This window comes from Ochotona curzoniae, unplaced genomic scaffold (assembly GCF_017591425.1).
Source record: "Ochotona curzoniae isolate NIBS_2020 unplaced genomic scaffold, NIBS_Ocur_1.0 scaffold_4701, whole genome shotgun sequence".
Classification (NCBI taxonomy): domain Eukaryota; kingdom Metazoa; phylum Chordata; class Mammalia; order Lagomorpha; family Ochotonidae; genus Ochotona; species Ochotona curzoniae.
This window is the reverse complement of record NW_024467122.1, coordinates 38937775-38959652: the sequence shown is the minus strand read 5'-3', so window position 1 is coordinate 38959652 and position 21878 is coordinate 38937775. Positions and strand designations below refer to the sequence as shown.

The 21878-nt window shown below is 54.7% G+C and overlaps 1 protein-coding gene across 1 annotated transcript; it reads left to right on the top strand.

The window, feature by feature from the left end:
• Positions 1-3813: 3813 nt before the first annotated feature.
• Positions 3814-21417, top strand: NYNRIN (NYN domain and retroviral integrase containing). Its single transcript, XM_040968388.1, has 9 exons — positions 3814-4011; positions 11668-12302; positions 12422-14008; positions 15361-15491; positions 15642-15738; positions 17004-17105; positions 17274-17375; positions 18441-18552; positions 18700-21417. The coding sequence occupies exons 1-9, from the start codon at positions 3814-3816 to the stop codon at positions 21415-21417; spliced, it is 5682 nt and encodes a 1893-aa protein (XP_040824322.1).
• Positions 21418-21878: the final 461 nt, after the last annotated feature.

Sequence of the window (21878 nt, the reverse complement as noted above, 5' to 3'; positions counted from 1 at the left end):
GGGTGTTAGAACCCAAACAGATCCTGTCCACCACACACTTGGCCCTCATATAAACCAATGGAAGCTGCAGCCTAGTCGGAGTGACCCACAATAACCCCCACCAGGCCCGCCCCCTGCCCTGGTTCCCGTGCTTGCCAGTTCATATGTAATTTCTTTTTCTTTCAGGTTATGCTGGGCTCCTTCACTAGGCGGAAGAGCATTCCAAGAAGATCGCAGCCGGAGTCTCAAGACCTCTTGAGGTCTTGGCTCTTCTTGTCCATCTGGCTCCCACTGCATTTTATTGGTCAACACAAGTCACAAGACCAGGCCTGACTGGAGGCTGGGGAGGAAGAAACGCCACATCCTATGGGAGCAGCAGCACCATCACACTGGAAGAGTGTAAATGTAGAGGCTAGAGGAACTGCGGTCATATTTCTATGCTACAGTATCTTTTCCCATCCAGCTCCCTGCTTGTAGTCTGGGAAGCAATCGAGGACGGCCCAAAGCCTTGGGACCCTGCACCTGTGTGGGAGACCTGGAAGAGGCTCCTGGCTCCCAGATCGGTGCAGCTCTGCTGTAGCAGTCACTTGGGGAGTGAACCAATGAATGGATGGAAGATCTTCCTCTCTGTCTCTCCTCCTCTCTATATATCTGACTTTGCAATAAAAATAAATAAATGTTAAAAAAAAGTTTCATTTCTGTCTTATGCTCTTTGATTCTGTGCCCAATTTTGTTCTCTGCCAATCTGTAGCAACGATGCTCTCCACTAATTCAATCCGCTTGTGGTCTCCTGGCACCGTACCTGACAGCCTTATCCACCAATCCCTTGCTGCCCTGTGTCTCTGGCTCCTGCCTATCGCCATGTCTACCAATCCCCGAGAGTCCAGTACTCCCAATTCCCGCCCCTATGTTATAAAACCATACTCCATTCTTTCTTCTGTTTCTCTACCCAGCTAGCTTCATCTGTGTGGATAAAGAGCTCCTGTGTGACTTGCTGGGTCTGGCACTTGGGTTTGCGGTGATATTTCCTAACAGATGGTGTCTCTTGGCATCTATCTAGCTGCTGGGGTCCGTGCAGTAGGTGTGGATGACATGAAGGTGTGAACACCTCCCTGCTTGGCAGGGCATGGGGAGCTTCCAGGTGTTTGGCAGGGCCCGGCGGATTTCTCTCTGACTACCTTGACGCAATCTCACCCCCTGTTTGCACAGACACTCAAGTATCCCACTAAGAATTCTATAATCTATTGAGATGGCTTTGGCAACTACTGTGAGCTTAAGAGTTAATGTTATTGGTGTCTTGGTGAGTGGGCCTTTAACTGCGCACAGGAGTACAATTAAACCTACAATTAAGCCCGTGCCATTTCTGGACACCTTATTGGGTATTTAACTATTGCCTCAGAATCTAGCCCAGACATGCAGCACACCTTCTGGGAAAGGGCTTGATAAATATCCTAAATATTAATGCAAGTGATGGGAGTGAGAGCTGAAACTGCTATGGCAAAAATATAGTTACTGTGACCTAAAAGTTAGCCTGTCCTTGCAACTCTTTAGAACATAGAAAATGCAGCTGTTTTAGCTGCTTTCATAATTTTTTAACTAGAGGAAGTATAGGGCAATTTTTTTTAACGTCATAGAGATATACTTTTGATTATTGTTTGATTGTTCATGAGGTTGTAGAGCCTGCAGTTGTAGGGGGATTTAATGTTTGAAACTGTTTGTCTTAGATCCTTATGTTTTTTCTCTTTTATTTTTTCTCTTATCCCATTAAGTGATAGATAAAGTTGTGAAAATAAAAATGTAGTAGAAATGTTTTACTAATTAGTAGGTAACCATCTGTGCCTTGGCCTTGGAGTTCTGGCTGTCACCTAATGACTACTTTTGAAGAATGAATAATGGCTTGCTTTAAAGAAACTGATTATAGTAACTTACAGAATTATCTTTAAGAGGACCTGGTTGACCATGAAGTAAAAATTAATTGAACATCTATGCATGCTGTCTTAGTTCTAAAGTTAAAGATAAAAAATCAAATGTTTGTGCAGAGACTTGTGATGTGTCTAATAAAAAGGACAGCTTCTTCTTGAACAAAGAGGCAGCAAGAAGGTACCAAGTGACAGTGTCTGTGTCTTTCTTAATCGCCGACTCCACGCACCCTTCCCGAGCTCCAAACTCAGCTGGAGCTGGACTCCGGCACCTAGCTGCCTCAGGTTGGGCTGCTTCTTGGAATTACGGTTTCCCTGGCCCCTTGCTTGCACCTGCACGCATACCAGCCCTACAGCCTAGATGTTCAACTCTTTTTTTTGAAAGGCAGATTTACAGAGAAAGATCTTCCATCCGTGGATTCAGTCCTCAAATGGTCATGCAAGCCAAGGATTTAGCCACTGGGCCATCGTGCCAGGTCCTAGATATCCAACTCTTAAAATCTATTGCCTTTGGTTCCCCACAGGGAACTTGGCGCTAGTCACACTGCAGCTCTAGGGTCTGGTCTGGAAAATAGGTTCCGGGAGGCCGGGGACACAGACCCCACCTGCCCCAGCACAGCTGTCTTTCTTTCAGGTCCACGGAGCAGAAACCACAGATTTAGATTGGCTAGTTCCGCTTACGTGATTGCGGACAGAGCACCCTGCCTACTGTACCCCAGCTCGATGGAGACTTTTTAGTCCTTTACATTCTTCTTGCAAACTCCGCCCCAAGTTTGAAAGAACCCGCACGCGCCAAAAGAGCGCGGGCAAACCAGCCGAGTACCGCCTCACGCCCGCCCACCCAGAGCCCAGAACAGCCCTTGCTATATAAACCCCGGGTCTGTCCCTAAACCGGGGGTGCGTCAAGGGCTGGAGGGGCGTTGGAGCTGGGCCCCCTCCCTGCTCTCGGAGCCTGCGGGCTGGCTGTCACCCCCAGTCACCCCTCCTCCTTTGGCGGAAGGCTCGGCTCACGCGCGCCGAGCCGGGCTGGAAGCGCTGGCAGCTCTCCCCACCGCTCTCCAGCCCCAAGGGGGCTTCGGGAGGGTCCGGGCTGCCCGCCAGCCCCGGGCCTTCGGGCCCCCGACTTGGGTGGGGGCTGGGGCGCCAGTGCAGTGACCCTTTCCTTCCTGCCTGGTCACCAGCTCGGGGCTTCCTGGAGGCCTGGGCCTCCCCTGGCTCCCATCCCAACCTTAACCCTTTCCTCCGAGGCTGGAAGGGGCCAAGGCTCAGTTCTCTGGGGGGACGTCTGGGAGGCAGAGAAGGGGACGGAGAGGTGGAGGCCGCGTCCCAAATCCCATCCCTCCCCCCAAAAACCCAACCTCCAAAATAGCTTTTCCCTCCCTCTTCTCCCCCTTCTACTAGGGGAAAGCGAACGTGGAAGGAAATTCACTTTGACCTCTGGATTCTGGCTCGGGGCCTCAAGCTGGTGGAAAAGCAGTTTCCAGTACCCTCCGCCCCCTCCTCCGCGCCGGGTCTCCCCCACACCGCCCCGTCTCCTTCCTCCGTCCCCACCCCGCCCCTCCGAGCTCCCCAGCGGACTGGGAACGGGTTTGCCCCGGAGGGGCTGGCGGAGCGGTGGAGGGGGACGACTGGGGGCGGAGGGAAGGGCGGCGGGAGCCCGGCCGCTCCCACCCGCAGCTGCAGCCCCCGGCAGGAAGGGCTGGTCGCCGCGGCCGCAGCAGACGGGCCCCGAGCTGACGCGGGCGGGCGCCTGGGTCGCAGCCGCGGGGAGGAGGCCGCGGCCGGGCAGGGGGGCGCGCCGCGGGGACGAGGGGGGCGTGGTTAGGGAGCTGGGGGGGGGACCCCGCGCCAGAACCCCGGGAGGCACTGTGGTCTCCCCGCGTCTCCCCTGCTTCCAGGGCCGGGCGGGGCAGCCATGCTGCTGTCGGGGGGCGACCCCCCAGCGCAGGAATGGTTCATGGTGCAGACGAAATCGAAGCCTCGGGTGCAGCGGCAGCGCCTGCAAGTGCAGAGAATCTTCAGGGTCAAGCTCAATGCCTATCAGAGCCGCCCGGACACCCCCTACTTCTGGCTGCAACTCGAGGGGCCTCGGGAAAACACCGGCAAAGCCAAGGTAAACAGTTTCCTGCACCCCACCCCCACCTCGCATCGCTCCCAGCCTCGGTCCGGGGTCCCTAGGGTCGGGGCGGGGGTGGGGGACAGGGGAAGGCGGGGGGGGGGGGCGTCCCCAGTGGTCCCCTCCTGCCTCTCCGGACTCTCTAGCTGACTCTCTCCCCATCCTTCTCTGATTCCGTCGTTCTTTTCTGCCCCACCCCTCTCTTGCGTGTCATTTCTGTCCCTGAAGTGCGCCGAGAGGCAGAAAGAAAGAGCGAGCTTCCTCGGTGTGTCCTGGCCAGGACCCAGCCACCACAGCTCTGCTCTGGCGTCTGGGGAGCAACAGCAGACCCAGAGTTTCTGGGCTGTCTGCAAGAGACCTCTTTGTTCTCTACTGACGTCTGGTTGTGGGTGGTGTGTGTGTGGGGGGGTGAGGTCCTGCCCCCTTTGAAGTCTCCTGCAGTCCTGGGCTGTCCTTTGCAGCCACTGGAGGGGCCGGAGAGTTCCTTCTAGAGCTGTGCTGGCATTTACCCTGTGGGCACTGGGGACCACTGAAAGTGAGGGCCAGGCTGAGCTCAGCCCAGGCAGATGGGTGGGGGGCTAAGGGTGGGAGTTGGAGCCTAGCCAGAACTCTGGGCTCCCTGCCATGCTCTCCATATCTCTAGCAGGGACTCTGGGTGGAGGCACAGCTGCTTTGGAAGGCGCCAGACCTGTGGGCTGGGTGGGAATCTGGGAGGAGAGCTGTGGGCTCTGTGGGACTGGATTCTGGACACGCCAGGCCAAAAAGCGCACCCCTGCCAAGCCTGACTCCGCCTTTTCAGATTCCCCCACCCTGGGTTCCAGCCAAGGGTCTCCCTTAGACTCCCTTATCACCTCCTCCATAGGAAGGAGTGCTATAAGCTGCCTCTGCCCCAGACCACCTTGTCTTGGTGGGCCGACACACATACCATCCACCAGAGCTGGGTCTAACAGTCACCCCAATTGGCCAAGGCTATGAGTGCGGGAGGCTGTCAGGCTGGCAGACAAGCTGGGGAAGTTCCTCCCTCCAGCCCCTCTGCTGAGGTGCTGCATCAGCAGTTTACAGAGGTCCTGGGGGAGGGGAAGAGGTGTCTGCTCTGGGAGCAGATGTGCGGGCGCCAGCGTTTCTGAAGCTGGGAGAGGTTGGGTTCAGGCACCTCCACTTGCCGAAGTCCTAGAGTCAGGCTCCAGGCCTATCTGTGGCACCCCAAGCCCTACTATTATAAACCAGTGGCTTCCTCCCCACTCACCCGGACCCCGGTTTCTGCCTCCAGCTCTCCGTTCCTCTAGCCAGGTCACTCCCCTACTCCTTCCTGCACAATGTGAGCTTGTTGGGGATATAAAGGAAAGGTGGAGAAGATACGGTTTTGGGCCTGGGATGTGGTGGTCTGGGTTGGATGTGCTTGTCAATAGTTAAACCGCGGAGCAGCAGGGACTGAGGAATGCAGTGGGTGGAGTTTGAGACTAGCGTTTGCTGCCTTCTGATTGGGTAACCTGGATCAAAGCATTTGCATTTTCTTGAGCCTAGATCCTCATCTGTAAGACAGAATACAAGAAAACCCACTCCAAGGAGGGTTGTGGAAGGCACCTGAGGGTCCTTTGTGGGTGCACAGAACAATGGTGTGTGGATATCGGGGTTACTGTTTATAAGCTGGCTCTACATTTTGGAGAAAGTCTCTCCTGTCCTTGGGGTTCAAGCAAGAGGCCAGAATGGACTTCTGGAAGACCCTGCAATCTGATAGGAATCCGTGATGTGTAGGGAGGCCTGCCTCATGGTGTCCAGGTGGAGGTGCTTATAACTGACCCCAATCCCAGCTGTAGTAAGAAGGAACCTCACACGTGGAAAGGCAAATTTAAAGAGAGGTGAGGCAGAGAGAGCGAGAGATCTTCCATCCACTGATTCACTCCCCAAATGGCCGCAAAGGCTGGAACTGAGCTGATCTGAAGTCAGGAGCTTCTTTTGGGTCTACAACACGGGTACAGGGTCCCAAGGCTTTGGGCTGTCCTAGCCTGCTTTTCCAGGCAACAAGTAGGGAACTAGATGATAAGTGGAGGAGCTGGGACATGAGCCAACCTATGGGATCCCAGCGGATACAAGGTGAGGATTTGGCCACTGAACCATCACACTAAGTCCATATTGGTCACATTTAATCAAGGAGGTATGTTAGGATTTCTTTTTTTGCTCTTTGTTTTCACTGAAGAGCTTCTGTCGGTCAATTGGTTTGGTTTTCTTTGCACCTGTTCCTACTGCTTATTGCTCCCAGTAGGCTCTCAGGGCAGTTTTCCTGTAAGTTCTGTCTGCCAGTTGATGGTGTTCTTTGTGCTTCAGTTTTTGTCCTTGGAGACAGCTCTCCCTTCTGCCTGTTCATTTGCTTCCGAGGCCAGCAGCCTGTCTTCCTGAGACTGGTTTGCTGTTGTCCTTTGTTAGGTACTTCTTTGTTGAGTATTTTGTTTCCTGAAACACCCGTCTTTATTCTTTCTCAGGTTGGTGGCATACATCCGTAAGTGGTGTCACCAAACTAATGAGATGGTGCAGTCGCCAAGGATTTACAGACTGCTGCCTTAAGCCTGCCTGGGGCTAGAGTCACAGGGACTGGTTTCCAGTCCCTACAGGGGGTCCTCTATGGGGACAACTATCGCTGTGAAACAGCACCTAGCATGGCATCAGTGGTCAGTAATGCTCAGTGGATGAAGAAGTTCTGAGATAATGCTGCTCTGTCAGCTTAGAGATTGTTTATGCTTCTTGTCTATGATGAATCTTCTTTCTTAGTTTTCTTCCTTGATTTGGTAGATGATTCTCTTTGTTGGAAGCACTTTCCACCAAAGAGAGACTTAGTAGAAGCACTCTTAAGGTGCTGTGGTTTGAATGTCTCCTCCAAAACGCACACTGACAATCCGTTGCCTCTGTAATAGTATTAGGAAGTGATTAGGTCATGAGGGCTTTGCTCTCCTAAATACCCTAGGGCTGCTTTTGGAGAATGGATCATCTACGCATTTGGGGACCCTTTGGCCACCTCTCTGTCTCATGTGCCCTGTTTCTTTCCCAGCCCTTGTCACTTGCTGATGTCACGCTTTGGACTTTCCAGCCTCTGGAAATGCAGCTAGGTACATTCTGATCACTCTAAATGAGGTATTCTGTGATAGCTGCAGAAAGTGAACCAAGCCAAGGGGTTCCTGAGAACAGGTTTGTAGGAGGAAAGTGGTTGGGTTGTGTATCGGCGTATGGGTTGTGTCCATTGCCTGTGAGAAGGTCACTTGATTGACAGCCTAGCTGGTGTTGAATTGTAAATGGGAGATTACTTTCAAAAATGTGAGGCCATTACTGCATCGACAGCTTGCTTTGGAGAAGTCTGGAGCCACACGGGCCCCGCTCCTTGCTTAGGGATTCTGTTTCCGACTGAGGGTTTATAGTGTTGCTGTGTTCACAGATCGTCCAGCAAGCAGGCTGCTGTGTGTGGCTCTGTTTCCATCCACTGCAGTTACCCTGTATGCCCAGCTGGCTTGTCTACCAGGGGATCTGGAGGTGATTCCATGGATGATTTTCTGCCCTGCTTTCTCTTTCCTGAATCCCTCTTCAGATATTGAGCTTTCTGAAGCTCCTTTACTTTTCCTATTTTTTTCCTTCTGTTTTCTGAGTTTTTACCTTCCCTTTCCATTTCTTTTTAAAGACTTACTCATTTATTTGGAAGAGGCATAGACAAGGGGGAGAGAGAGAGAGAGAGACAGACAGACAGATAGAGAGAGAGAGAATCTTTCATCTGCTGGTTCATTCCCCGGATGGCTGCAACAGAGCTTGTTCAAGCTGAAGTCAGGAGGCAGGAACTCCATCCCAGTCTCCCTTGTAGGTGGCAGGGACCCAAGTACTTGGGCCATCATCTGCTGCTCCTAAGAGGATTGGTGGGAAGCTGGATTAGAAGCAGAACAGGGCCCGGCAGCATGGCCTAGCGGCTAAGGTCCTCACCTTGAATGCACCGGGATCCCATATGGGTGCTGGTTCTAATCCCGGCAGCTCCACTTCCCGTCCAGCTCCCTGCTGGTGGCCTGGGAGGTCAGTCGAGGATGGCCCAAAGCTTTGGGACCCTGCACCTGTGTGGGAGACCCGGAAGGAAGTTCCTGGCTTCTGGCTTCTGATTGGCACAGCACCGGCCGTTGTGCTCACTTGGAGAGTGAATCATCGGACGGGAGATCTTCCTCTCTATCTCTCGTCCTCTCTGTATATCTGACTTTGTAATAAAAATAAATAAATCTTTAAAAAAAAAAAAAAAAGAAGCAGAGCAGCCAGGATGCTGCTGTCACAAGCAGTGGATTAACTGTGGCACAATGCTGGCGACTCTGCTCTGTTTTTTTAAGATTTACTCAACATTATCTTTCAGTCCTTTTTTAAAATTTTTGATTTAAAAAATGATTTATTTTATTTATTTGAAAAACAAAACTGCAGAAGAGGAGGGAGATAGAATGAGAGAAAAAGAATCTTCCATTGGGCCCGGCGCGGTGGTGCAATGGTTTAACGCCCTTGCCTTGCACACCCGGGATCCCATATGGGCGCTGGTCCTAATCCCGGCAGCCCCCCTTCCCTTCCAGCTCCCTGCCTGTGGCCCAGGAAAGCAGTCGAGGACAGCCCAAAGCTTTGGGACCCTGCACCCGTGTGGGAGACCCGGAAGAGGCTCCTGGCTTCAGACTGGCATAGCATCGGCCGTTGCGCTCACTTGGGGAGTGAATCATCGGATGGAAGATCTTCCTCTCTGTCTCTCCTCTCTGTATATCCACCTTTCCAATAAAAATAAAATAAATCTTAAAAAAAAAAAAAGAATCTTCCATCTGCTGATTCTCCCCCACTCTGAAGGCTGTTTGTTTAAAGATTTATTTTGTTGGAAAGGCAGAGTTACAGAGAGGGAGGGAGAAGCAGAGAGATCTTCCATTCCCTAGTTTACTCCCCAAATGGCCATAGCAGCCAGAAGTTCAGCTGATCCAAATCCTGGATCCGGAAGCTTCTTCCATGTCTCCCATGTGGGTGTCAGGGCCCAAGGATGTAAGAGCCAATCTCTGCTGCTTTCCCAGGCCAAAAACAGGGAGCAGGATCAGAAGTGGAGCAGCCAGGACTGAACAGTGCCTGTATGGGATGCCAGAGTCACAGGCAGAGAATTAGCCTGATTCACTACTGTGCTGGACCCACATTTTTTTTTTTAAGACTTATTTATTTTTATTGGAAAGGCAGATTTACAGAGACAAGGAGAGACACAGAAAGTCCTTTGTTCATTGGTTTACTTCCCAAGTGGCTGCAATGGCCAGAGCTGAGCCAATCCAAAGCCAGGAACCAGAAGCTTCTTCTGGGTCTCCCATGCAGGTGCAGGGTCTCAATGCTTTGGGCCATTCTCCACTGCTTTCCCAGGCCATAGCAGGGAGCTGGATGGAAAGTGAAACAGCCGGGACATGAACTAGTTCTTATATGGGATCCTGGTGCATGCAAGGAGTGGATTTAGCCACTGAGCCATCGTGCCAGGCCCATCCCACATGTTTTTGAAAGCATGTTTTCTGTACTTTCTTCTATTTCTTTGTATAATTTGCCTGTCCATGTGTTCTCTCTTCTCTACTTTTTCTTTTCTTGGAGGGAAAAGATCTGGATAGGTTGTATGTAGTGCAATTGTTCTGGTCATTTTCTGGGCTATCATTTGCCGCAGAATCCTGTTGTTTTCTTGCCTTTTCTTGTTCTGTAAGCAAAGACAGCATCATAGTTAAGAACCTGGACTTGGGTGTCAGAAGGCCTGCGTGTCCCAGCGTGGCCTGTGTGGTCGTGGGCAGATAGCTAGCTGCTTTGTACCTCCAAAATGTGCATCCTGGGGATTTCCTTTTTTTTTTTTTTTTAAGACTTATTTATTTATTTGAGAGGTAGAGTTACCAAAAGAGAGAGAAATCTTCCATCTGCTGGTTCACTCCCCAAATGGCTGCAGTGGCCAGAGTTGGACTAATTTGAAGCTGGAAGTCAGGAGCTCTCTCCAGATCTCCCATGTGGATGCAGGATCCCAAGGCTTTGGGTCATTCTCCATTTTTTCTCAGGCCACAAGAAGGGAGCTGGGTGGGAAATGGAGCAGTCAGGACTTGAACCAGCATCTTATGGGATTCTAGCATCTCAGGCAGCAGCTTTACCTGGTATGCTACAGTGCCAGACCGCATGGTGACTTCTTTATATAAGGGTTGGGAGAAGAGTAGGTGAGACAATGTGTATTAAGTGTCTGGCGCATAGTACGTTCTCAATAATAGCACAGATTTATTATCTTGAACATAATCTAAGTGTCTAATTAGATTACATAATCTAATGTAATCCAGTAATAAATGTCCTAAACCAAAAGAGAAAGAAAGCATCTGTAATGTTCTCAGCTCCCCTCTTCATTTGAGTTCTTGGAATTGGGGCTATGGTGGGGTGGGGGCAAGCTGTTTGTTAAAGTCTGTGAGTGGCACCTGCTGAGGTGTACGTGGGCGAGGGTGGCTTAGGAAGTCCTACAGATTTGGAGCTAGTTTGGGACTGATAGAAAATGAGACTAGCCATGGACTCCCTTTGGGGAAGGGGCTGCAGGTGGGTGTCCTGGGCCCTGGGCAGAGGTGTTCTGGTGTTCTTCATAACAGCTGTTGAGGACCCACACTGCAGTCCTTGTGATCCAATGGCACTACCTGGGGCAGGCCAGCTGAAGGATGCCTGTTGCAGACACAGGGTAGTGGAAGCACAGGGCCATGAGTGCCGACCTGGGGGCTGGCAGCTGGAGCTCCTGCTCCCTTGGAGGAAGAGCCTCACTCCTGCCGCTTCCTGCTGCCGCCTGAGCCCCGCCCTGCACTTTGCTGAGTGTCTGTGAGTTTGTCCAGGGGGAGCCCCTAACTCCCCTGCCCACCCCGAGGCCCAGGACCTCATCTCCTCCCCAGTTCCCTCTGGGCTGCAGAGTTGCCATGGTTACAGGGACAGGTTGTGCTAGAAACTTGGAGGGGGATTAATCAGAATCCTACAGGACTAGGCTGTCTGCATTGAGTGATCTGGCAGCAGAGCCGGTGAGAGCTGTGATGTCAGAGTCAGACAGGCCTGGGCTGTGACCCTGACCCAGTCACCCTTGAGCTCCGTGTCCTGGGGTGGCCTCTGTAGCACTCCTTGGCCTGCAGCCTGGGAGCTGGCTGAGCCAGGCATTGCACTCTGCACCTGCTGTGGATGGTCTTCATTGAAGCTTAACAGCCTCCTAGCAAAGTGGAAACTGCCTTTAGTCCTTTGTGCATAGGTATAAGGAGATGTAGGGGAGAGAAGCTGTGGGCAGGTGGGAATAACTTAGTCCAGGTGCTAGGTGGTCTGGCATTTGGAGGGAGGGGCTCACCAGTAGGCACTCCTTTCACTAAACTCCTCCTCAGTTCTGAGGCTGGACTTCTTAAGGACCTACCTAGCTTAGCTCTGAGATGACATTTCCCACCATGCACCTGTTCTGTTGTGGTCAAGTTGGAACTGGGGTCAAGACTCTAGGGAAGACATGGGTGTATGAGGGTGCAGAGGCAGAAAAAATGATCGGGGAGTCCGTTTGGTTGGCAGAGGAAAGGCACCGGCCTGGCAAGGGCTGGCCAAGTGGGAAGAGAGGTGGAGTCTGTGGCAGCCTCCTGACTTCCTTGTGCTCTCCCACCCTTATGCCAGGAGTACCTGAAGGGCTTGTGCAGCCCCGAGCTGTGGAAGGAGGTCCGCTACCCACCGGTCCTGCACTGCGCCTTCCTCGGGGCCCGGGGCCTCTTTCTGGACTGCCTCTGCTGGAGCACCCTGGCCTACCTGGTGCCTGGCCCCCCAGGCTCGCTGATGGTGGGCGGGCTGACTGAGTCCTTCGTCCTGACCCAAAACTGGCTGGAGGAGCTGGTGGCGCGGCTACGTTGGGGCCCAGCCTCTTTGCGCACTCCTCCAGATGTCTGGGAGGCCGAGGTGACCCAGGCCTTCGGGGCCCTGGTCTGGATCCGCAGGGACCAGCATGCAGGGGACCTGCTGCAGCTACCTCCCGCGGTGCAGGAGCTACTGCTGAGCCTGGTGCGTGATGCGGCGGGCAAGGAGGACGTCATCGAGTGGCTCAGCCACTGTGGCTTCTCCAACCCCCACAGCGACCCGGAAGTCTTGATCTGCCCTCTCCAGCAGCAAAAGGAAACCCCGGCCCTGGTGCCTGTCGGGGACAGTCCTGGGCCCTTCCTGGAGGTGGGGACCCTTCAGAATGATAATGCCAAGAGATTACCTGGTCTAGGAGCCTCAGGCCAGGGCACCCAGCAGGACACAGCAAACCAGCTGGTACGGTAAGTTCTACAACAATGTGTCTGACCTCCCTCACCCTACCCTAGCTCCCCATCCCAACCAAACTCTAGTTGTCTGGGTCTTCTGGCAGGCCTGTTCAACAGATAGGGGCTTCTTCCAGGTTCACTTCCAGCAGTCAAGGAGGTACAGACAGCACTGGAGAGGAAGAGCCAGCACAAGCCTGCAGTAGCCAGGACTCTGCCAACAGCGCATGCACCCTGATACAGCCCAGGCAGACCTCGCGGCTGGAAGACAAGCTCCCCCTGCAGCCTCTTGTATCAACCCTGAGTGTGTGCCCACCCTGGAAGGCCTGGACCCCGGGGCCTGCCTTGTGGCCAGGGGCCGTGGCTACAACCTTCTGGAAGCTCCATGAGCTGCCTTCTGTCCACCTGGCCTACCTCCTGTCCCAGGCGTGTTTCACCATCCCCTTCTGGCAGAGGCCGCTGGGCCCCATTCAGCTGAAGCTGCCAGGGCAGGCCTCTTTGCCCCTGAATCTGGAGTGGAAGCAGAAGGCGCTGGCCCCTCTGCCCAGCGCTGAGAGCCCAGTATGTAAACCGGATGGGGAGCTGGGGGCAGAAGCGGCCCCACAGAACTGCCCAAGGCCTGAGAGCTCCCAGGAGGTCATGAGTCTGGTGGTGATGCCAGGAACCTCAAATATGAAGGATGAGGTCGCCCCAGGACTTCTACAGTTAGAGCCAACTTTGACCCCTGCATCCTGTCTTCAAGCTGAAGATCAGCTCAAGAATACAGGAAACACATGCTTAGAATGTAAGGGCCCAGAAGAGGGACCCTCCCTAGTGCTGCCCACAGGACAAGAGGAGCCCCCAGCCCAGGGTGGGCTGCCAGCCCAGTCAGAACCTGAAGCTCCAATAGTGCCTGAAACTCACCAAGTGCCCCTGGCTGCAGCAGTGCCCAAAGCAGAAAGCCCACCCACCTCTCTGGGGCTGCCTGCAACTCCCCAAGTGCCTGTGGTCCAGGCAGTGCTGCCAGCAGTGTCCACAGAGCCCACAGTGCCCACAGAGCCCACAGCCCCCAAAGTGTCTTTGGCTGCAGCAGAGCCGGCCACTCAAGCTGTGTCCACAGCTCCAAACGCAGCCAGGCAGCTAGCAGCAGCTGCCCAAGGTGTACCTGCAACTCCCAAAACTCCTGCGGCTCAGAAGACACCTGCGACAAAGACAGCACCCACAGGCTCCAAGACAGCCAAAGCTCAAGCAGGCAAAACAGGGCCTGCAGCTCCCAAAGCCCCCTCCACCTCCAAAGCCCCTGCCACCTCCAAAGCCCCTACCACCTCCAAAGCCCCTACCACCTCCAAAGCCCCCAAAGCAGCCAAAACACCTGCCTCTCAGAAGGTGTCCAGGGAGGCCGGTTCTGCCTTGGATGTGGGCAAGCTTGTGAGTGAGGGCCAGCCTTCATCCAGGGGCAATACCTCCTCACTCAAGGGCCAAGGGGAGGCTGGAAGGCAAGGTTGCCAGCCTGGTAGCACCTCGAGCCCAGGCAGGAAGCACCAATCTCAGATGGAGGGAATCCTGGGGGCTTCGGAGGGGACTGCAAAGCAGCCGACTCGCCACCCACAGGCCAACAATACTGTGACCAGCTTCCAGCGCTACCACGAGGCCCTGAATACACCCTTTGAGCTGAAACTGTCCAAGGAACCCGGGGACCAGGGCTTGCGGCGAGTGGTCATTGATGGCAGCAGTGTGGCCATGGTGTGAGTAGCCGTGGGAATGGTGAGGGGTGACCAGGGCATCCCTTCCTGATTCCATGTGGGTGATATGGGGAAAGACTAGGAGGGAGGCAGCTTCTGCGTGCCTGGCAGTGCGCATGGAGCCAGCACAGCAGCTCTGTGCGGCCCATGTTCCGTTTTTCCTCTTTCTGTGGAGGCAGAAACAGTCTCAGAGGTGAGAAATCCTGTCCACAGTCCTGGAGTCAGCCAGAGCCCACTGGCTACTGAAGCCTGTGTTCCTCCCAGGCCAGCTCTCAAATGTGTGACGCCGACTTAAAGGCCAAATGCGTCCCTTCTCTGTGATGCTCTTCCCTCCTAGGCAACTGTGGAGGTGTTAGCAGAAACACATGTGAGAGGGGCTGGTGTTACCATGCAGTGTGTGAAGTCAGTGCTTATGACGCCAGCATCCCTTAAGCAGAGCTCCAGTTCAAAGCCCAGCTGCTCCACTTCTGACCCAGCTTCCTGCTAATGTGCCTGGGAAGGCAACAGAGAATGGCCCAGGGACTTGGGCCCCTGCCACCCATGTGGGAGGCCTGAATGGAGTTGCAAGTTCCTGACTTTAGCTCAGACCAATTGCAGCAGTTGTAGCCATTCGGGGAGGCAAGCCAGTGGATGAAAGATCTCATTGTCTCTCCCTCTTTCTGTCATAATGCTTTTTAAGTAAAGGAAAAAAATTTTTTTAAAATAAAGAAATACATTTGGAAAGCTGCATACTCTGACACACTCTACACAGCAGGTGGTCGGGAAGTTTTGTTTGGACAATGTAGAGGCTGCTTTCCTCTCTCCCTTTTCTTTTTCTAACGTTTAGCAGTTTACTTGAAAGTTGGAGTGACAGATATGGTACACACACACACACACATATTTTATCTGCTAGTTCACCCCTACATACCTACAATGGCAAGAGCTGGACCAGGCTGAACTAGGAGCCAGGGCCTCCATCCAGGTCTTTCATATGGGTTGTGGGTGGCCCTATCTGCTACTGCTTTCCCAGGCACATTAATAACGAGCTAGATTGGAAGTGGAGCAGCCAGGACTCTGATATGGGATGCCAGAGTTGCAAGCAGCGACTTAACCCGATATTCCACAAGGCAGCCCCCTTCTTCCTCACCTTACTCTCCATGTTCCTATACACAAGTGTGCATACACACAGACACACCTGTACTCACAGTGTCTAGTGACAGCCTGCTCCCAGCAGGTTGGAAGCTGGGGAAGGGAGAAGGGATGTGTGGTGGGTATCTTCCTCTGGCTTTGCTATTGGCTGCCCCAGGTCTGGGCTCTGAGGGAGCACTTGGGAGGCAAGGCCATCCCTTGAACTGTCCCATGCCCCCAACCCCCAGGCACGGCCTCCAGCACTACTTCTCCTGCCGGGGCATTGCCATGGCGGTGCAATATTTCTGGAACCGGGGACACCGAGACGTCACTGTGTTTATACCCACCTGGCAGCTGAAGAAGAATCGGAGAGTGCAAGGTGAGACGCCCCCAGTCCTCCCAGCTGCCTCAGGGAGGCTTGACTGCTCCCTGCTGCTCTGCCCCCTACCCCACCTTGGCTTTGCCGCTGTGCCCTTCCTCTGAGTGCCCTTCCTCTGACCGTCCTTGTCTTGTGCCCCTCACCCCTCAGAAAGCCACTTTCTGACACAGTTGCACTTACTCAAGATGCTTTCCATCACCCCGTCCCAGCTGGAGAACGGCAAGAAGATTACCACCTACGACTACAGGTGGGTCACCCCTGTGTCTCGCCCACAAACACTGAGTGTGGCCTGGGCTGGGGGCTGGGGAACTGGAGGCAGATGTGTCAGAGGATGGGGAAGGTCATGGCTGTCAAAGCAGAGGAGAGGAGGGGGTTCAAGGCAGGCTCTTCCCATGCCCAAGGGTGGCTCCCGATTTTGTCCCCCGGATGCTTGTTTCCCTGAATCCACACAGGGACCTGGGGGTTGGAGAGTCAGCCAGCACAGGTGGATCCAGCTACCTGGGGTGAGCACCAAGGGGACCCCAAACTTTGGGAGCCAATTTGCATCAAGGCAACTTTCCCTTTCTCCCTCCCCTCAACCCTGGCACTAGGAGGAGGCAGGTATGTGGCTACATGCAGATGGAGTCCTGGTCTACCTCAGGCCCCAGTCATCCAGGGAGATCCCGTGATCTCTGCTTACCTGCCCCTCCCCTGGGAAAGGAGGCCTTCTGCTGACGCTTGTCAGGGCAGACAGCAGTCTGCCTCATGGAGGCCTGCCCTTGCTGAGGAGGGAGGACTTCAGGTTTCTCTCCACCTTTTCCAAGACCTGGCAACCACTTAGCCCAGGAAAGTCTGGACAGGGCTCCACCGGCAACTCTCCAGTGACAGGGAAACCCTGGGGTGAGGTCTCCAAGCGCCTCCAAACTCTGGTCCCCTGGGTTGAAGGAAATGGGCGTTTCTGCAGAAGCGCCCTCTGCTGGGCACTTGTGAAGCAGCATGCTCAGGGGATCTGGAATGAAACTCCAGGGAAGGCAAGCTTTGGCTTGTCTTCTTGGACACAGCCTATTTGATTGGAAAAGTGGATTTGTTTATTCAGATATGTGTTCTCAGGTGTGTCATCATATTGTACATGTATGTCATGGGATGAATAGGAAAAGTGTGTGTTGCAGAAGAGTGACAACTGAGTGTTGTTTGTGTATATGCCATGTAGCAGACACTGACCTAGACACTTCAGTGCATTTAATCTTCATGTTTCACATGCGAAAGAAGGAATAAACACATGCATGTGCATGTGTGCATAAGGCTACAATGTCTGTGGGTAGAACAGTGAGGTGTACTTATATATGCAGTTGGGGTGTGCGCATATGTACATATGTGTTCACCTTCCCAGATGGCTGCCCCGAGGAGGTGGGCTGCATCCCCTGACTTATGAAGGATGCCCTCCTCGTGAAGCTGCAGATTCACTTTCTTGGAGGATTTGGGAAGTGAGGAATTGGTTCCTGGGTATCTCATGACACCCCTCATTCCCTGCAGGTTCATGGTGAAGTTGGCAGAGGAGACAGATGGCATCATCGTGACCAATGAACAGATCCACGTCCTGCTGAATAGCTCTAAGAAAGTGATGGTCAAAGACCGGTAAGCAGTCCCTTCCTGGAGGGTGTCATGAAGCCCCTGATGGGGGAGACAGGGACCCTGGTGATGTGCTCACAGCACCTGCTGGGAGGTGGGAGATCCTGGGCAGCCGCAGGACAGTGGCATGAGGCCAGGGCCCATCTGACTGGGCCACTTCTCTACCGGATGCAGCCTGTTGCCTTTCACCTTTGCTGGGAATCTCTTCATGGTGCCCGACGACCCCCTGGGCCGTGACGGCCCCACCTTGGATGAGTTCCTCCGGAAGCCCAACAGGTAACAGGGCAGGCCTTCCCTCCCTTCTGGGTCCCCCTGTGACCGACCAGAAACTGCTGGCCACCATGGGTCTGGTGCTCATCTATGAAGAGCGTGAGCCGGCTTTTTCATGTCTTTGTCCTTCTCTCAGGTATTGATGTGTCCACTTGCGATATGGTTGTGCGAGGTGACATATCCATGCCTGCTGCAACACTTTATGTGGCCTTCCACACCTCACATTGTACTCAACATTTTATTATTTTTTTCAGATGCACATCTTGGTACTTCATGTAGTTCACTTTTAACGACCATGCAGGATTACATACACACACACACACACACACAGCAGACTTACCCATTTCCTGGTTGATGACCATTCAGCTGTTCGCACCGTAGGCTAATGGTACCTGTGTTACAGTCAGCGGCCTTACCCGTGTATCTAGAATCTACACCAAGTAGATTTTTTCTGTGTTGATTGTCTCCCTAGAACCACACCTAGAGCCAGATGTGAGGGACCACTGTCTCCCTTTATAGATGTGAGACTCAAGTGACTTTCCCTAGGTCACTTTGCCGATGCCAGCAAAGCTGGTTTGCACTAACCCAGATCACCTGGTCTCTACCCGCTCTGAGCATCCTTGTTGTCCCACTTCCCAGTTCCCTGAAGCCAGCCGAGAACCTTAGTCAGGACCATCTCAGCAGAACACTGCTTCCCCTGGCAGGTCTACCCATGCTATCCCACCAGTTTAGAAAACAGTGATGTTGTCTGAGTTGGCTGTGTCCTCCCAGATCCCCTGCAGGTTCTCTCGCCTGGGTGACCTCTACTAGGTTGCCCTGACTGGAACCAGGTGGAGACCTCCTGTCGTTTCTTACCCAACCATTGGCTTTGCCCTTACTGCGAGGTGCCGTGCTCGAGGACTTTTGACCTTCAGAGCACAGGCGGGTCTCTGAAGTTACGGGTGGGAGACAGGCAGGAGGAAGAGGCAGTCTGTGTGGGCCAGCCTCAGGAACACTTAGGAATGGGGCAAGGGTCTGTGAGGTTTCCTTGGGGGTGGGCTCCCTGTCTCTCTCCCATCTCTTTTGGTGTAGGTTGGATACGGCGATTGGAAACTTCCTGAAGGTATGGAAAGCCCTTCCTCCCAGCTCAGCCAGCGTCTCTGAGTGGGGCGGTGGCCCTGAGCGCCTGGAGAGTGCACAGAATGTGGGAGACATCAGGGGGAAGGAGAAGAGGCAGAAAGAGAAGCAGAAGGAAAAGGAAGAGAAGGAGAAAAAGGAGAAGGAAAAACAGAAGGAGAAGGAGAAACAGGAGAAGGAGGAGGAGAAGCAGAAAGAGGAGGTGAAGGAGAAGGAAGAAGAGAGAGAGAAGAAGGAGGAGGAGCAGAGGGAGGCTGAGGGCCTGCAGTGCCTGACTGCGGAGGACGATTCTGGCTCTTCGCTGGCCTCGGTGTTCCAGGTTGAGAGTCCCTCCCTCTCGGAGGAAATCCTCCGATGCCTCAGCCTCCACGACCCCCCGGACGGGGCCCTCGACATTGACCTGCTGCCTGGGGTGGCTTCTCCCTGTCTGGGCATCCCCTGGGATGGGAAGGCTCCCTGCCAGCAGGTGCTGGCCCAGCTGGCCCAGCTGACGGTCCCCAGCAACTTCACTGCACTCTCTTTCTTCGTGGGGTTCATGGACTCATACCGTGACACCATCCTTGACTACGAGGACCTGATGGGCCCCCTGCACGGCCTGCTCAAACAGAAGCCCGACTGGCGGTGGGAGCGGGAGCATGAGCAGGCCTTCCTGGCTCTGAAGCGAGCCCTGGTGTCTGCCCTGTGCCTCACGGCCCCCAACCCACAGCTGCCCTTCCACCTGCATGTGTCCGTGAGCCAAGTGGCCCTCACAGCCATCCTCCACCAGGAGCACTCGGGGAGGAAGCACCCCGTGGCCTATACCTCGAAGCCCTTGCTCCCAGATGAGGATAGCGAGGGCCCCCAGTCGGGGGGAGACAGTCCCTATGCTGTGGCTTGGGCCCTCAAGCATTTTTCCCGCTGGATTGGTGACACTCCAGTGGTCCTGGGTCTGTCCTATGCCTCACGCCCCACAGCAGACCCGGAGGCCTGGGATGGCCGCAGGGTGTCGACAGCCTGGCTGATTCGCTGGTCCCTCTTGGTACAGGATAAAGGCAAGAGGGCCCTGGAGCTGAGCCTGCTCCAAGGCCTGCGGCGCGAGAACCGCCTGCTGACGCCTGAGGCTGACATGCCACGCTTCTTCCAGGCCCTGCCTCCTTCCGCTGACCTGTCCACTTTCATCTGCATCCACGTGTCTGGCTATTGCTTCTACCGTGACGACGATGAGTGTACTGGCTTCGGGCTCTACGTCCTAACCCCCACCAGTGCCCCCATCTCCCTCGCCTTTTCCTGTTCCTCATACACACTGACCTATGCCCACCTGGCAGCTGTGGCCTGTGCCCTGGAGCGCTTTGGCAACTCTAATTTTCCAGTGGTCTTTCTTACCCACTGCCACTGGATCTTCAGCCTCCTCTGGGAGCTGCTGCCCCTCTGGAGGGCTCGGGGCTTCCTGTCGTCTGACGGGGCGCCACTACCTCATCCAAGCCTGCTCTCCTATGTCATAAGCCTCATCTCGGGCCTGCCATCCCTCCCATTTATCTACCGAACCTCCTACCGGGGTTCCCTGTTTGCCGTGACAGTGGACAACCTGGCTAAGCAGGGTGCTGAGGGCGATGGGGAGAGCTGGCACTTGCCAGAGGATGTGCCAGTCCCTGTGGTGACCCCACATGCCACGTGCTCAAAGCCCAACCTGCTGGCTTTGCAGCTGAGTGACAGCACCCTGGCTGATGTCATTGCCAAGCTGCAGGCTGGGCAGAAGTTGCCTAGCTCCTCACCCTTCAGCTCAACCTTCAACTCACTCAGCCTCGACGAGGAGACGGGCCTGCTTGTGTTCAAGGTCGAAAAGCGGCCCAGGGTTTGGGTGGTGCCGCGGCAGCTGCGCAGGGATCTGATATTTGCTGTGCATGACATCCCCATGGCGGGCCACCAGAGGCCCGAGGAGACCTACAAGAAGCTGCGGCTGCTGGGCTGGTGGCCCGGCATGCAGGAGCACGTGCGCGAGTATTGCCGGAGCTGCTTGTTTTGCATCCCCCGGCACCTGGCGGCCGGGGAGCTGAAGGTGATCGAGTCCTTGTGGCCTCTCAGGTCCACTGCCCCCTGGTCCACCCTGCAGATCGAGGTGGTGGGCCCCATCACCACGAGTGAGGAGGGTCACAAGCACGTGCTCATTGTGGCCGACCCCAATACCCGCTGGGTGGAGGCGTTCCCGCTGAAGCCCTACACCCATATGGCTGTGGCCCACCTGCTGCTACAGCATGTGTTTGCCAGATGGGGCATCCCCATGCGGCTGGAGGCGGCTCAGGGTCCCCATTTTGCTCGGCATGTGCTGGTGAGCTGCGGGCTGGCTCTGGGAGCCCAGGTCACGACCCTGAGCAGGGACTTGCAATTCCCCTGCCTGGCAAGCTCAGAGGTATACTGGGAATTCAAAAGGGCCCTCAAGGAGTTCATCTTCCTGCACGGCCACAAGTGGGCGGCCTCCCTGCCCTTATTGCACCTGGCCTTCAGGGCCTCTTGCAGCCACGCCTCGCCCTTCCAGGTGCTGACTGGAGGGGAAATGAGGCTGACCGAGCCTTTGTGGTGGGAGATGAGCAGCGCCAACCTGGAAGGGCTTAAGATGGACACGTTCATGCTGCAGTTGGTGGAGCTGCTGCTGGAGCTGCACTGGAAGGGTGCCGAAAAGGGCAGCTCCAAGGCCGAGAACAAGCGTTTCCAGCGGGAGAGCCAGGAGAAGGAGTGGCACGTGGGGGACCAGGTCCTCCTGCTGTCCCTCCCCAGGAATGGCAACAGTGCCAAATGGGTGGGCCCCTTCTATATCGGGGACCGGCTGAGCCTGTCTCTGTATAGGGTGTGGGGCTTTCCCACCCCGGAGAAGCTGGGTTGTGTCTATCCGAGCAGCCTGATGAAGTCTGTTGCCAAGAATGGCACGCCCTTGTCTTTCAAGGTGCTGGAGCCGTGAGCTGCAGCTGTGCAGAGAGGCCCTCCCACCCAGGGCTCTCGGGTTTCTGCTGCTAGGCCACCCCCCACTCTCCTCCAGCAGGGCTTGCAGCCCCTCAATGGTGCTTTTTCTAGAGAACTTGTTTTGTAAAGCTTTGCTGAATTACCTTGAAGTAGTGATCAAGGTCCCTACGGAAGCCTGTCCCAGTTTGGGAGAGTTTGCACGAGGCTCTCTGATGGGGGATTTAGGCAGTTTTACACTGGGGAGTGGCAAGTCCCCTTAGCAAGGTAGGTCAGGTTCTGCATCTTTTCCCCTTCACACATGTGCAGGTGTGTGGCTGAACACACGTGTGCACACACCTATGCCCCTACCTCCTCACTCCCCCTACCCCGACTCCAGGCTTAAACCTGGCTGGCCAAACCCTGACACAGTGTGGCTCTGGCAGGGAGAACCAGAACCACCAACCCACTTTCACTGAGAAA

What these genes read in the sequence shown, in the direction of transcription:
- NYNRIN (XM_040968388.1), top strand. Translation starts at nt 3,814, where the DNA reads ATGCTGCTGTCGGGGGGCGACCCCCCAGCGCAGGAATGGTTCATGGTG. An exon ending in ATTACCACCTACGACTACAG is followed by an intron (nt 15,739 to 17,003) that starts GTGGGTCACCCC and finishes CATTCCCTGCAG; the next exon opens with GTTCATGGTGAAGTTGGCAG. An exon ending in GCCTGGAGAGTGCACAGAAT is followed by an intron (nt 18,553 to 18,699) that starts GTGGGAGACATC and finishes GTGAAGGAGAAG; the next exon opens with GAAGAAGAGAGAGAGAAGAA.